This window comes from Simochromis diagramma, unplaced genomic scaffold (genome assembly GCF_900408965.1).
Source record: "Simochromis diagramma unplaced genomic scaffold, fSimDia1.1 OVJJ01000307.1, whole genome shotgun sequence".
NCBI classification, from domain to species: Eukaryota; Metazoa; Chordata; class Actinopteri; order Cichliformes; family Cichlidae; genus Simochromis; species Simochromis diagramma.
Window position 1 is genome coordinate 1,560,946 of NW_024386786.1, and position 15,721 is coordinate 1,576,666.

Sequence of the window (15,721 nt, forward strand, 5' to 3'; positions counted from 1 at the left end):
GTTAGATTTTTCTAATCTAGACATGTACAAAATCATCCATCAATATATTTATGATACCATATGGTCAGTTTTCAAATGTATTAAATTTAAAAAAAGCTAATACACACAAAGAAAGTATAAAATAGAGAGGGTCTAACTTGCATCATAGAGCAGAAAACTTATTTATTCATAGATAAAATGGTCAAATCTGAGTAGACAATCACAAATGAATGGGAAAATTACTATACACAGCTGTAAGCACTGAAAGAAAATCAATCAATATGTACTGGCGAGATTAAGTGACAGTCTTTTTAATAAAATGCATTAAAAAAATTACACATGCAAAATATTTCAGAGTTTCTGGTTTGCAGAAAACAAATAAAAATTACATTTTCAACCACTCTTTGATATGGTGTACTGCAGGGGTGTCCAACTCCAGGCCTCGAGTGCCAGTGTCCTGCAGGTTTTAGATCTCACCTTGGGTCAGCACACCTGAGTCACATGATTAGTTCGTTACCAGGCCTCTGGAGAACTTCAGGATATGTTGAGGAGCCAATTTAGCCATTTAAATCAGCTGTGTTGGTTCAAGGACACATCTAAAACCTGCAGGACACCGGCCCTCGAGGCCTGGAGTTGGACACCCCTGGCGTACTGATTAGCTATTAAATCATTACCTCTAGCATCACATTTAAACTCTATTTGACAATTTAAAATAAAATCTTGAAATTGGAAATTTCTAAACATCTCCTTCCATAATATTATACATTTGAATAATAAGTGTTCTTGTCATGTTTGTACAACACATGATGGCGCTGTTTACTCACAGAAGAAAGATTTGTTGTTATCGTGATGGAGACTGTGTCATAAATAAGCAGTAGTTTTGTGCAATATTTGTCACTATTATTTATTTACAACAGTTATCTTTTCTTTACAAGAGGTTAAGAAAATATTAAACGGTAACAAATCAACACACAGTGTAAAGATATCTGACTTTCAGTGTTTGAAACAGTCCAGTCTCAAACATCAATTTCAAAAGACCAAAAAGTGTAATGCTTCATTTTGTTAACAGTTACAAGGTCACTGTTCATTTATTCTTAAATGAAGCTTTCTGAGATTCATTCTCTGATATTTTATAATCACTTAGTGGGAAAATTTCCTGATTCATTTTTTTTGCTTCTGTTTGCTTCAAATCCCACGAGAATCAAACAAAAGCATAAATCAGAGGCCACAATATTCAGATTCTATAGAAAACATGGAAACTGTAGAGTATTTACACTAAACATGTTCATTGGTTCCCTTCAATAAAAATCAATCAGTTCATCAAATAAAATCTGTTAATTGACTCGATTTGATTGACAGGACAGTTGATTAGAGGTGCTGAGTTTTCACCACCATCACTGAGACAGGGACTGAAGTATGGGTGGAGTTTCTGAATGAAGGAGCAGCTAGTAAAGGAGTAGATAAGAGCTGCAGTATCCACATCATAAAACGAGACCAGACCCTCCTCATAATCCACAAACACCCCCACCTTCTCAGGACCAGACTGAAGACAGAGACGGACTGAAGGGCTAGCAAAAGCTCTGTACTCATTTCTATTCCTCAAGCCTAAACTCCAGAAACCATCCTGAGGAGTCAGCGTGATTTTTCCCTTCCTGTTGACCAACTCGCTGGCCACTCCTAAATCCCAGGCAGTCTTTCCTTTAACCCGAACCTCGAAATAAAATCTGCCTGATGATAAACTCTGCTTTCCTAAAACATTAGGACATGGAGAGAATCTCTGTGGGATGTCTGGAAGATTCTTCCTCACGTCACCACAATGCACCTGTTTTCCATCATCAGATAGGATGAGTCTCGAATTTGCTGTATCAGGATCAAGAGTCACATCCACTGCATACTGCTGGACCCTCTCCAGCTCAGCCTCAAGCAGCTTCTTCATGCATTTCCTGAGTTTCTCCTCCAGCTGAGCCACAGCTCTAACCACAGTTCCCTCATATGAAGGTGGATGAACTCTGATCTCTGTCCAGTCCTTTGTGGGTAGAACAGTTTTCAGGGATGAGAAGCTTTGGAGGACGTGTAGGTGGTCTTCAGAGTGTGAGAGCTGCTCCATCTGAGAGCTTGTCTTCTTCAGCTCAGAGATTTCTTGTTCCAGATCCTTGATGAAACCTTCAGCCTGTTTCTCTGTTGTCTTCTGTTTGCCTTCGATCTCCTTCATGAGCTTCTTCATTCCTCTCTCAACAGACTCCTGCAGAGCAGTGAACACCTGAAAACCTTCTGCTTTCTCTCTGTCTGCAGAATCTTTACTCATCTTTACTGACTTTTTGATCTCCTGAATCTTCAGTTGTCTCTTCTGGATCATCAGCTGAATCTCAGCCTCTGTCTTCCACAGCTCTGCCTTCTTTCCCTCATATTCTTCTCTCAGAGGAACAAACTCATGACTCTTGTGTTTGAAAACAGAGCAGAGCGTGCAGACACATGTCTGGTCAGTCTTACAGAACAGCTCCAGAGGTTTATCGTGCTTCATACACATCCTGCCTTCCAGGTTCTCCAAGGGCTCTACCAGATGATGTCTTCTCAGACGTGAAGCTGTCAGATGAGGCTCCAGGTGCGCCTCACAATAGGAGGTCAGACACACCATGCAGGACTTCACGGCCTTCAGTTTGCTTCCAGTGCAGACGTCACAGGGAACCTCTCCTGGTACAGCAGCTTGTTGCTCTGAGCTGGCAGACAAACTCTGCAGCAGATCATTCCTGCAGATTCTTTCTAAAACCTTCCTGGTCACCTCCACAGCTCCAGGAAGAGTGTAGGTGTGCACCATCAGGTCCACGGTGTCCCGTCTTTTTGCCGTCTGCAGTCGGCTCTTTTTGATGGTTGGTCGACTGGCAAGGACTTCTCCCTGCTGCAGGCGCCACTTAAAGCCTTCAAACTCATCGTCTGTTAAATCTTCCAGGGTGTTTAGGAGCTCCTCTGGTCTCATCATGGCTTTCTGATGAAGTCAGAAGAATATTTTAGCAAATATACATTTGGGAATATCTCCCAGTACACGTTAATAACAAATATACTTTTTTCCTTTTTTCTGTGGGTCTTTTACATCGAATGAATTAAATTGTGTAATTTAAACTTTTTACTCAAAATGTGTTCGATGAAAAGCAAGGCAAGAAATGAAACCAGACTTCTTCCTGGTGAGTCACTTTTTCTGGCAGGGACACAAAGGTTGATGATTCAAATCCTGTGTTTTCATGACCTCACTGAGATCAACAAATGCAAATAGCTGCATATCCCCTGATGATGCCTTGTAGATATACTTGAGTTTTGATTTGTTCTGTCCCTGTGTCACGGTCCCGGGTTTTGGATCCACAGTTTTCAATTACAAACTTTAAAATCTTGTCTTTATTTAACATTCTGGTTCTCAGTCTCATTGTTCATTAATCTTTGAGTATTTGTTTCAGTCTTTGGCTGCTTTCAGCAGGTTCAACTTTTATTTTGTATACTGTCTTGTTGTTTCCTTATTCTTCTGTGTGTCCGGTCTGTCAGTTTTGTATCTTTGAGTCTTTTGTCTCCAATAGTTACTTTCTGTTTTATTTTGATAGTTGTTTGTCACTGTGCTTTATTTTGTGTTCTACTTCTCTTGTCTCATCATCCCTGATTTGTTCCTGCTCCACCTGTTTCCTCTTACCTCTCTACCTTTTGTGTTTATTGTCTCAGTTTCCCATCATTCCTTGTTGGGCATGTGCTTCCTGGTGTTTTCTCTCCCTAAGTTCCAATAGTATTATTCCTTAAAGCTCCTGGTTTTGTGTTTTGTTTCTTGTGTTTTTTGGACTGTTTTTTTTTTTTGAACTAAACAGTAGTCAGCCCTGCGACAGACTGGCGACCTGTCCAGGGTAGCGCTGTACCTTGCACTATTTTATCAACTGATTCACACTATACCCAGGGTTTGCCTCTTATCTGTATTTTAATTTTATTACAGTACAGTACTCAGTTTTTGGTAACCATTGTCCTTCATGTAAATATGTATATATAGTGTATGTTTCTGTTCTGTGTCTTGTGTACTGTTTGTTTGTATATGTGTCTTTCTCGCTGCTGTTACACCCAAATTTCCCCTTGTGGGACAATTAAAGGATTATTCTATTCAATTCTACCCTGCCTCCCGCCCTGAGACAGCTGGGATAGGCTCCAGCCCCCCCCCCCCCCCGAAAAGGATAAGCCGAAGCAAATAGATGGATGGACTAAACGGTATTAAAGACTCGCTTTATGTTCACCTCCATCTCTTGCATTCTGTATTTGCATCAGCAGACTACAAACTTCATTCAACAGACACCTGATCGTGACAACTTTATGTATTTATTGCCACATTTGGCAGATTTTACAGACTCAGCTAGCGAAAAGAAAATGACTTTAGGCTATAAAAACTGTAGTTTGTGACACTGACTTTCGCTACAAATAACAATAAAATGAATAAGCATAAATGAATGAAACTTCCTGTTTGATGAAAGCTGGAAGTTTTCTGTTAATTCTGGTTAAAACACAATAAATATCAGGTGTACTCACCAATAATCAGATTCAGGTCAGATGCTGGGAAATAAAATATGAACTCAGTTGGATTTTCTTCAGAGAGAAGCACAGAGATGTGTCTCGACTGCAGCTCTGTCATCCACAAACTTTAAGGTGAATCTCGTCTGTCTCGTCTCGCTCCGCCTCTTACTGCACCTCTGTTTTCAGGTTTGTTTCCTTCTGCAGGTTCAGACATGATCACAGATACATACATGTGAAACAAGCAGAGTTTAAAATGTTCTCATTTAATGGGATTTTTTTGCAGCATAAAAGAGCCAGTGTTGGTGAAAGCACTTTGGAAGCATGAACCTGTTAAACTGCAAAACTCCTCAAGTAAGAAAATGTAGCGAAAAAGAAACATTTGACATTTTTCTCCATGTACATTTTTATATTTGTGTTCTATATGATCACTTGGGGAGTAACTTTACAGCAACACTGCAGAAATGACTGACCAGAGAAAAAAAACCTGAACAGTCTAACTCTGCATTAGATTCCAGATGTTTTTTTTTGATCTTCAGTTTTTCACTTTGAACACTTAGTGACTGTTAATAAAGTGACTGCTCATTATTGCCAGATTTTCTATCATTAAAATGAACTGAAATCCCAGACTTGAGGGTTGAAATAAAAGGAAATAAGTCACAATGAAACACTGGAAGTGAGGTGACTGATTAAAATCTTTAGCGCTGATTTATTTATTGTAAAGAGACGTGAAATGCTCAGTGTTCCCTCTCTGATCCATAACATTGTGAGACCTACACTGATGTTGAAATAGCTGTCGCCTCAGTGTTCAGCACTAACCTGTCATAATCTAAATTACGTTTAAGTAACAGAAGTAGTAACAGTACGACACATTTAACAACAGGAGGCGTCATCGTGACAACAACCTGAGACAACAGCAATAATGGAAAAGACATAATTTTTTAGAGAAGTCAGAGAGTTAATTTTCTGCTAATTTCTCATGTAATTGTAATTAAGATTTGACAAAACAAGTGTTTAAGATTACTAAAATTAAAATTTGTTGTGGTAATATAAAGAACCAAAATTAGATAAAGTTTGTCTGAATATTTATGGAACTAACTGTAGTTCCAGCTTTATGCAAATATTTCCATCTCCAAATAACTCCACTCGCAAAACTTCAATCATTGTCATATGTCGTGGGAGTGTCTGGTCGGGTGTGGTCCAGGTTCCTGTTTTCCATCCTCTGGGGTGGAGTTGGCCAGCTCATCACCTGCTACCAATTTCCGGGCCTCCATCTAGAGGGTTTTTAAGCTAGTGCTGCCTGTCACTCCTCGCCAGTTCGTCCTGCTACCACAAGTGGAAAACTTGGCCTCATCTGTGCCTGGACCATGGGTAAATGTGTTCTCCGTCTCCTGTGTTCTCCAGATTCATCACCCGTCATGCTCATCAGCAGCGCTGGTTTTGTTTTCATCCCATTCTCCAGTCTGCCTAGAACCCTAGGACTACACACTCACCTTCTCCTCAGCCTGCCCTCCAGCCCGTACCTCCACGGTGGATCCCTCTCCCCTGGTCACCCTGGAACCTGGACCAGCTTCCCCACACTCTCAACCATCCCTGGGATGCTCCCATGGCAACCCCTTCCCCGCCTAATAGCCGGTGTTTTCAAGTAAGCACAAGACTCTCCACTAGTACCACTCACCTCAGCCCTTTAATTGTTTCCCATTAAGTAAAACCTCTCTCCTGTGTTTGCAGAGTTCCCGCCCGTGTTCCCCTTGTGTTCCACGTCCGTTTCGCCGCCCTCGGGCCTCCCTCAGTTCCTGTGAATAGTTTCTGTTAGACCCAGCCTTGTTTAAGTTCCTTTTCCTTCCAATAAATTGTACATAGTTCGAGCGATTGAGTCTGCTCTTGAGTCCACTGCATCCTTGTTTGTGACAGATTATGCATTTTTAAAATTGTTTTCTTTAAATTTGTCTTAATGTTGGCCAACAAAATGGACAAACAGTGAATTTGTTTTTAAATTGAGACTGTGTGTTTATTGATTCTGTCTTCAGACTAAAATCATTGTATCACTGGAATTAGAAAAAAAAGTTTATATTTCTTACATTTCTGTGAAGGTTTTTTTTTTCTCCAAAGTTTTCAGCCCCCTGAGTTGCTCTGTCCCAGGCTACGTCCACACGTACACGGTTATTTTTGAAAACGGAGATTTTCCATTTTTGTTTTTAAAAAAAATCCTGTTCACACGTAAACGCAAAATTGAAGGAAAACGCTGCTAGCAACATGCCAAAGCAACAGGTGGCGATATATTCCTAACCTGTAGAAATGTTGGCCAATCAGAAGTCTAGAAGCCTGGGTGGGAAAGAGTAAACAAAGATTGTGCATAGAAGCAGAACTGAGTACTATGTGTGGAGGGACAGTAACTGTGTGTGTATATGTAAGCATTTAAACACTGCAGAGGATAAAATTAACAGTAACAGTATTTTGTCTAAGTCCCCCATTGTAGAAATTCATTTCACCGAAACAATAACGTGGCGCACAGTGTGACGTCAAAATAGGCGCACACCTTTGACGCTGCGTTTTCTCCGTTTTCCTCGTCCACACGTAAATGCAAAAACTGAGTTTTCGAAAATATCCACCCTTCCAGGCGTTTTTAAAAATCTCCGTTTTCAGTGACCGAAAACGCCGTTTACGTGTGGACGAAAAGTGCAAACGCATAGAAAAATCGGCATTTTCAAAATACCCAGGTACGTGTGTACGTAGCCCAAGTCATTTACCTCTGACTAAGTCTTGCCCCACGGCCTGGCCAGCCATCAAAACGAGTGCCTCTTAGCTTTTTTTTGAGACTGTCTCTTAGCTTTTTTTGTGCTCCCTGTTTTTATTTTCCTTTTGCGTTCATGGTCCTGATAGCCTCTTACTTGTCCACACCCGGTTTAGTGCGCTTCTTTTTTATGATTTGGTCATTTTTTGTTCATATTTTGGTTTATATTTCAGCGATGACAAGATTTGAATGAATGTGGGCAAAAAGTATCCAGGGAGAAATGTTATATTTATCACATACATGTCAATGATAAATGGACGCCTCCATCTGCTGAGGAAAGTTAATTTGTCTTAACTGAAAGCTCTTCAACAGGTACTGGCTGTAAATCAGGGTGAGATTGTTTCATCAAATGTTTAGATTATTTAAAATAAGACCTCTTGCTTTCTTTGAGTTGAGTTTAATTGAGTTTAATTTTAAATATGTTAACGAAAGTTTTTTGCTTATCTGATTGTTCATATTTAACAAATCATAGATCATATTGATATCTTCTAGTATGAAACTGAGGTCAAAGGTCTGGATAAATTTTGCAACCTCTTGACTTTTTTAAAAACAAAAATAGAAAAAAAGGGAACAGAATTTTCTTTTAATGTATGTGTTCATTTATGATTGGATAACAAAACCCTCCCCCTCTGTGTGTGTGTGTGTGTGTGTGTGTGTGTGTGTGTGTCCTCAGTGAACTGTATCAGTCTCTGCAGTATCTTCCAGCTGCAGCAGTCACATCAGTCTGACTGAGGGAGGTTTTTGTACGACGGTTTTTCACTGTGTGAACAGAGCTTGACTGTTGATCTCATGATAACTCTGACAGTAATAAACTGCTGCATCTTCAGCCTGGACTCCACTGATGGTCAGAGTGAAATCAGAGTCTGATCCACTGCCTGTAAAACGAGCTGGAATCCCTGAATATCGAGTGTCAGCATCATAAATGAGACGTTTAGGAACTCCTCCATCTTTCTGTTGGTACCAGGCTAAAGCGTAGGAGCTATAAACATCCTGACTGGTCGTACACTTGATGGTCACAGTTCCTCCCACAGCAGAGCTCACTGCTCCAGGCTGAGTCACTGTGATCTGTCCTCTGGACTCTGAGGACACAGAGACAAAAACATAAAGCAGCTTCATGGTTTTGTGGGCTTCATTTCAGAGGGACAGATGTTGATAGAGGAGAGGAGTTTGATTCTCTGGACTTTACCTGTGAAGCAGCAGCAGAGGAGAGTCCAGATGAGGACGCAGATCAAAGTCATGTTTTTGATGAGGAGGATTTCTGTGGCTTCTGTTGTGATGAAGGACAGCTGTCAGTCATCCAGTGTTCAACTCTCAGGACTATAAACTCTCCCAGAGCACTGGAGCATGGTGCTGCTGATGCAAAGTGCCTCTATGGAAATGATCTGACTGACTCCAGCAGGGATGTTGTTTGTCAATAAATCAACCACTTCATGATATTGACAAAAACAAAGATGCTCATTTCAGTATCCAATTAGACTTATTTAAGTGGAAATTATTTTTCTGAATGTCTCTTTTTATTTAACTCTTCTGCCCTCATCAAATTTTCCACCATGTCGACACCTTCATATACAAAAATGTACATGCAAAAAATTTGCCATAAAGTCCTCATATGGCAATATTTTTTCTCCTTTTTTTTCAAAAATAAATTGAGCCCTTTTCCAATTTAAATAATTTTCACAGTTTTAACCCTTTAAATGCCACTTTAAACAGTTTAATCTTTATTGAAAAAACTCTCAAAAACTAAAAAATTTCCATATAATAAATAGGATGGGACATTGGTGTTTATTAGTGTCTTGGACATGTCAAAGTTGAGCGACAAAACTGATTTGATTGCATAATTATTAAGTTCTTTATGAAAAACAAAAAAAGCTGAAAAAATATTGCTGTATGAGGATTTAATGCCAGATTCTGTTCTTGTACATTTTTGTCCACAAAGGTGTCGACAGGGTGCAAAATGCATCAACAGAGTACGGATGACATTAAAAGGAAAAGACACCAGTAGGGATGGTATTGATAAGATTTTCACGATTCCGACTCCATTTTCAATTCTGTTTAATGATTCGATTCTTTATCGATTCTTTTTAAAAAAGGAGAACACTAAGGTCGATTAGCTTAGAACTTTGTTTTATATCTTCTCTTTGAACAAGATAAAAATTTAGGAGTAACATGGCCTTACAAACCCAACAGTGAGATCTTAAGAGATCCAGCCTACGGCTCTTCAATGGGGTGTCACAGGGTCCCCAGGAAAAAAAAAATTGTAAATGTAAAATAATAAGATAAATATTCTTCTGTAGCAATAACAAAGTATAACATAAATTATTCTGTAGCAATTACACAAGAATATCCAGTAATGTCCCTGTCTACAATTAAACACATTCACTTATCTAAACTCGGGGGCATCTGCTGTGACAAATGGGTGCAAGCCTTTGACCACAAACTGAGTCACTGCTCGGTGACATTCGTCTATCCTGGCCTGAAAGGAGATGCTACCAGCAGACTACAGCGAGAACTGCCAGCATCTGAGCCAGACTCTGTCTGTCTCTCTCATCATGGTCACCTAAATGCACAGTAATGGAAGGTTTTGTAATAAGGTAGATCGCGCTAACATAATATGCACTGTTAGTTGATTATTTACCTGCCGCATTAACGGGAGAGGACGTGCAAACATTACCGCTGCTGCTGGGTTGAGATTCACGAGGCGGAATTAAAAACACGACATTCATTTAAGGTTATCGCGTGTTTTGTGAGCAAATGCTTTTGCATATTCGTAGTGTTTCCTCCCTTAAATTAAATATCTACTTTGCAAGTATTGCAAGTTTTCCTGTTGTCATCCGTTCTCATAAAGTATAATCAAACTTTTGAGCATGTTTCCTGCCAGGTAAATGACGCTCCGCAATGTGGTGACGTCATTCGGGGCGACTGGAATCGATAAGGGAATCGTTTGCAAAAATGGCAAAAAATTCCAAGGAATTGAAATAGTGGGAACCGGTTCTCAACAAGGACCGGTTTTCGATACCCATCCCTAGACACCAGATTTCGAAAAACTTGACCAAAAAGAAAATTTCCTGAAAAGTTCCAACAGGGCAGATTGTTAAACATCAGGTGTAGTAAAAAGGTTGAATGTGTTCTTATGTCCACATCTAATGTGAGTCGAGCTGTTTGGGTCACGTCAGCGGTCGATGAACCAGCTGCTCTTCATAATTTCTCATCCTGAAGCAGTTCTTTGTCCTGCATTTGATTCTGATCATCACATTAAAACTATATTAATAAAGAGATTCAGTGACATAATTAAAGTACATGGTATCATTTGCATGGAGAACTTTACCAAAAACAGGAGCAGAGAGAAAACAGTCTGTATCTCTTGTTGTCTTACAGTGAATTACTATGATCCCATTTTCATTGCTGACAGTAATGCTAACAATAATTTAAAATAGAACATAAATACTCTCAAATCAGCTGTGTTAATGGAAATATTTATAACTGTCAGTATGTACTGATAAATTAAATTCAAATGTAGTAATATATAATATAGAGCATGTACCTAAAACACTTCAGAGACACGTTGCCTGAATGTTTTGCTTTAAAGATGATTAAATGATAATCATAAATATTTGTGTTTGTGTGGAAGTTAAAGCAGGATGAATTAGTCATTAGTCTTTTGAGTTTCTAGCTTTCATAATTCAAAGATCAAATATTTAAATGATTGTTTTCAATCATCGCTCGTATCGATATTCTCTGTTTTACAGATAATTAATTGCAGCAATAACATTTTATTTTGAGCATGAGGAACTGATGAGATTAACATTTATAAAATGTTATTATACCAAAATTTAAAAACTATTTTTAAAATTATCAAAATATTTTATCAACATGAAATAATGTGTGTTTCTGAGCAGCTGTCAGTTCAGATGATCTTTTTTCTCAGTTCCTCTCCAGCTGTGTGAGGTTTTTGTACAGCGTTGTATCACTGTGTGAGCGGCCACGTGTTACACTGCTGACAGTAATAAACTCCTGCATCTTCAGCCTGAACTCTGCTGATAGTCAGAGTGTAGTCAGTCCCAGATCCACTTCCACTGAAACGATCAGAAACTCCAGACTGACGGTTTGTAGCATAATAAATTAAGAGTTTGGGAGATTCTCCGTCCTTTTGAAGGTACCAGTTAAGGCAGCCGCCAACACCTGAACTGGCTTTACATCTGACAGAGACAGTCTGTCCAAGAACAACAGACTGAGCTGTAGGAGTCTGAGTCAGGACTTGTTCTCCTGATGAACCTGAAAACATGAAAAAGTGGAGAAAAGTTATTGAGATGATGAACATCCAAACATTCGAGGATCATTTCTCTAACACGGAGAACAGATGGAAGAAGGTCAGTGCTGCTGGTTTCAGAGTTTCTCCATCATAGCAGAACATCATTGTGGTGAACCTGGCTGCATGCTGAAGCAAAGTTTTCACAGAGAGTCTCACCCTGAACAAGGAGCCCCAGGGTGGCCAGCAGTAGAGTCAGGTGACATCATCATTGTGCTGCTGGTGTGTGAGTGGCTCTGAAAGGCCTGGACAGCCACTGATCAACACTGGCCTCTTAACAGCTGTGAGCAGAGAGGCAGGACACATATGCAAACACACAGAGTCAGTCAGCTGCAGCTGTCCTGAGCTTACAAAGCTTCCCTCGACTGAATAATGAAAGAATTCATGACATCTAGTGGAGAGAAATAGTTTTGATTTCTTCTCCTGAGAAATGCTGATAATTATTCAGAAACATAATGAACAACAGAACAGAAGTAAGTGCTAAATTCATCATTTATAAAACATTACTTAGTAATTAAGAAAAAAAATGACTTTGGCCAAGAGACAGAGATTAATAATAACTAATGATTAAATACAGAGAGGTGTTTAAACACATAGTGAGTGAAAAGGGAGTAAAGGTGGGAATCCCCCAGCAGCCTGATCCAGCCCTAACTATATGCTTTAGCAAAAAGGAAAGTTTGAAGCCTAAAAGTAGAGATAGTGTCTGTCTCCTGAATCCAAACTGGAAGCTGGTTCCACAGAAGAGGGGCCTGAAAACTGAAGGCTCCGCCTCCTATTCTACTTTTAAATACTCTAGGAACAACAAGTAGGCCTGCAGAGCGAGAGCAAAGTGCTCTAATAGGGTGATATGATGCTATGGGTTCATTCAGATAAGATGGGTCCTGATTATTCCAGACGAATGTGAGGGGAAGGATTTACAGAGGTGATTAAACAACCCCAATCCTTTCTAGTTTCTAATCTGCCTCTAATCTAGTTTTCTACCCTCCAACCAGCTCAGACGCACACTTATTGTTTCCCCAACAAGTAATATGAATACATGATGTGTTTTTAACATCCCATCAATGTCACGGACTGCGATGGCAGATGTGGAGTTGTGGAACAGGAGGACCCAAATGCAGGACTCGGGTGCAGGTGAAGAGTGAGGGAAAAAACCACAATAATGTCCAGAATTCAGCACTGTGGCTCTCGTGTGATTCTCGCTGAATCGCCACACAGTGCAAGTGTCCATAAATGGTGAAAGGTGACAACTCCAAAAATCCCCAATTCCAATCTGGGACTCCGCTCCCGATTCCTGGTGGCACAGTAGCGAGGTCATTCACACTAGCTTGTCTACAGTTGTATTCAACAGGTTTTGACGTTAAGAATCCCACACCGACTGGATACACACTCTTAAATGTTGCACTCCCAACGAGCGTGATCTGTTGCAGCCGGCTGCCGGTAACGAGCGGCAGGTGTGGCTGCCTCCAGCGCAGGAACACTTCTGGGGTCGCGATCCCTCCGGCGACCAAAAACATCCGGGAGTGCAAACAAACATAAACACACAAGGAGAAAGAAAGGAGAAAGAGCACAACCAACACTACCAACAGAACATATTACTTTATCAAGACTACCCAGACCCAGGCTGTGACAATTAAGAAGACTGGATAACACGATGCATTAAAATCTATGATCATATCAAATAACCTTGAAGAATTACTGAACTGATCACTCCAGATTGTTTCAATCTTATAAGAGATGGTCCTTTTTCTTCCTCCGTTGGTGACCTGCTGGAACTGAGGACAGACACTTTTTTCTTCAGAAAATTCATTTTTCTGATTGCATTTATGACTTTTCACATCTTTCCATTTATCATTCCTTTCATTGATCCTTGTTTTTTTTATTAATAAAAAAGTTCATTTCTGCATTCATCACTTGTACCTCCAATAATCATGTGTAGTAATACTGAGATCAATAATTCAACTGATAGTTTGGACTAAATAACTTATGAATGTGACCCACTGCAGAATTAAACTACCAACAGGCTGAGGTTACAGGAAGAACAACCTGTTTTCTAAATATCAAGATCATTTCTTTTAGTGTGAACAGACATTTAATAATTAACATAATTACAATATTAAAGAAATCTCTTATACAACAATCAGAATTTACAAGTATTAAAGAAACAAATGAATCTTCTGTATTTTGTAACCTTTTGTGGTTAGACATAAGAGCTGAATGTAAACCTGGATATATTTTACTTTACCCTGATTCGATATAATCTTTAGAAATCGTTGAGCTTCAGGGTGACTGATTGTTGAGATTTGTTTCTTTTGTTTAAAGACAGTGTGTCTGTGATCCATTATGAAGCTGAGGTCAAAGTTCATGATCAAGCATCTTCTAACTACTCAAAGATTCACAGTAACAACTGTGTTAGTTCGAGATTTCCTGAGTTTTGAGTGGGTAGAAAGAAGTTTCCACCATAATGATCATTTAACAGTGAACTTTAGATTTCTGAGTGATGTGATGAAAAATTCAGTCCCTTCATGAAATTGTGTTTGTGCTCATTGAACTGTGTCAGTCTCTGCTGCAGCTGGAAGTTACTGCAGTTTCTGCTCAGTCTGACTGAGGGAGGTTTTTGTACGACTGTTTTTCACTGTGTGAAGAGCTCCCAAGAGCTGACATCAAATTCACCTTTACAGTAATAAACTGCTGCATCTTCAGCCTGGACTCCACTGATGGTCAGAGTGAAATCTTTGTTCGATCCACTGCCTGTAAAACGAGCTGGAATCCCTGATGCTCGAGTGCTAGCATGGTAAATGAGCAGTTTGGGAACTCCTCCATCTTTCTGTTGGTACCAGGCTAAACGGTTGTTGTCATAAACATCCTGACTGGTCGTACACTTGATGTTCACAGTTCCTCCCACAGCAGAGCTCACTGCTCCAGGCTGAGTCACTGGGACCTGAGGTTTAGACTCTGAGGATACAGAGACAAAAACATAAAGCAGCTTCATGGTTTTGTGGGCTTCATTTCAGAGGGACAGATGTTGATAGAGGAGAGGAGTTTGATTCTCTGGACTTTACCTGTGAAGCAGCAGCAGAGGAGAGTCCAGATGAGGACGCAGATCAAAGTCATGTTTTTGATGAGGAGGATTTCTGTGGCTTCTGTTGTGATGAAGGACAGCTGTCAGTCATCCAGTGTTCAACTCTCAGGACTATAAACTCTCCCAGAGCACTGGAGCATGGTGCTGCTGATGCAAAGTGCCTCTCTATGGAAATGAACTGACTGCAGCAGGACTTGTTTAAAAAAAGTTTTTCACAGCATATTTAGCATGTGACACACATGAACCCTGTAGAATTTATAGACAGTTAACAAATGCTCTTTGAGCGCAAAATCTCCAACGGGAGATTGATGGACATTTAGATCGACTGTAAAATTGACATGCACTTGTTCGCACTAAAGGAAACCACCATCATTTCATGTGGCTACCATATCAGCGCCAGCTGTGGTCTCAAGGCTGGAGCTGACCAACAGGAAACTCTGTTTCTGATGACAAACTCTGTAGACTCTTCGTTCCCATCCTGTGTCCCCCATCCTGGATTCCAAACACCTTTGAACGCTTATCTCCAAGGCTGAGGTCGAACGGCGGGTCTAGTCCCAGCCCATGCTGCAGGACCGGATGTGCTGTCTACACTGACTTACTCTCACCCCTTACTCATGCCTGTTTCTTGTCATGTGCTTCTATGGTGTATTAAGATTCATGTGCTTTTGTGCTGAGGTGTTTTTTTTCTGTCCTCAAACTGTTCACCCATCAGGAGCTCAGTCTGGGTGGAGCTTTTTTCTCCTTCTCTCGCCTCATGTTGTGTATCCTGTCTTTAAGTCTGATGTCGTTAGCCATGTCTGGGCCCAAACTCCGCTGCAGGTCCTTAAGTCAAATGATCACTGCAGCATTACTGAGAGTTAAAATACTTTATAAATTCTTTCATCTTTAATAAAATGATCAGTGTGGCTGCTCTACCAGGTATAACAATTAAGTTTAACATCCGGGCATCCATGAAAACAGAACTTATATTTAGACTTCCATCTAAATATATTACACCATGTTCTGACTGAGAGATTTATGAAACAAATTAAAACGT

At 40.1% G+C, this 15,721-nt stretch overlaps 1 protein-coding gene and 2 gene segments (V, D, J or C); all 3 read right to left on the minus strand.

The window, feature by feature from the left end:
* Nucleotides 1-574: 574 nt before the first annotated feature.
* On the minus strand, nucleotides 575-5,089 carry LOC120728225 (E3 ubiquitin-protein ligase TRIM21-like). The gene is made up of 2 exons (XM_040023047.1): nucleotides 4,525-5,089; nucleotides 575-2,962 (listed from the first exon to the last, which is right to left on the minus strand). The coding sequence occupies exon 2, from the start codon at nucleotides 2,954-2,956 to the stop codon at nucleotides 1,292-1,294; it is 1,665 nt and encodes a 554-aa protein (XP_039878981.1). The 5' UTR covers nucleotides 2,957-2,962; nucleotides 4,525-5,089; the 3' UTR covers nucleotides 575-1,291.
* A 2,967-nt stretch (nucleotides 5,090-8,056) lies between these two features.
* On the minus strand, nucleotides 8,057-8,538 carry LOC120728255. The segment is given in 2 exon segments: nucleotides 8,057-8,379; nucleotides 8,487-8,538. Coding segments are annotated over 2 exon segments (375 nt in total).
* Nucleotides 8,539-13,080: 4,542 nt separating this feature from the next.
* On the minus strand, nucleotides 13,081-14,711 carry LOC120728157 (the record flags this gene model as incomplete). The annotated part of the segment is given in 2 exon segments: nucleotides 13,081-14,558; nucleotides 14,666-14,711. Coding segments are annotated over 2 exon segments (369 nt in total), but the record flags the coding sequence as incomplete, so codon positions are not given.
* Between the last annotated feature and the right edge of the window lie 1,010 nt (nucleotides 14,712-15,721).

Coding starts and splice junctions, on each gene's coding strand:
- LOC120728225 (XM_040023047.1), bottom strand. CDS start 2,956: ATGATGAGACCAGAGGAGCTCCTAAACACCCTGGAAGATTTAACAGAC.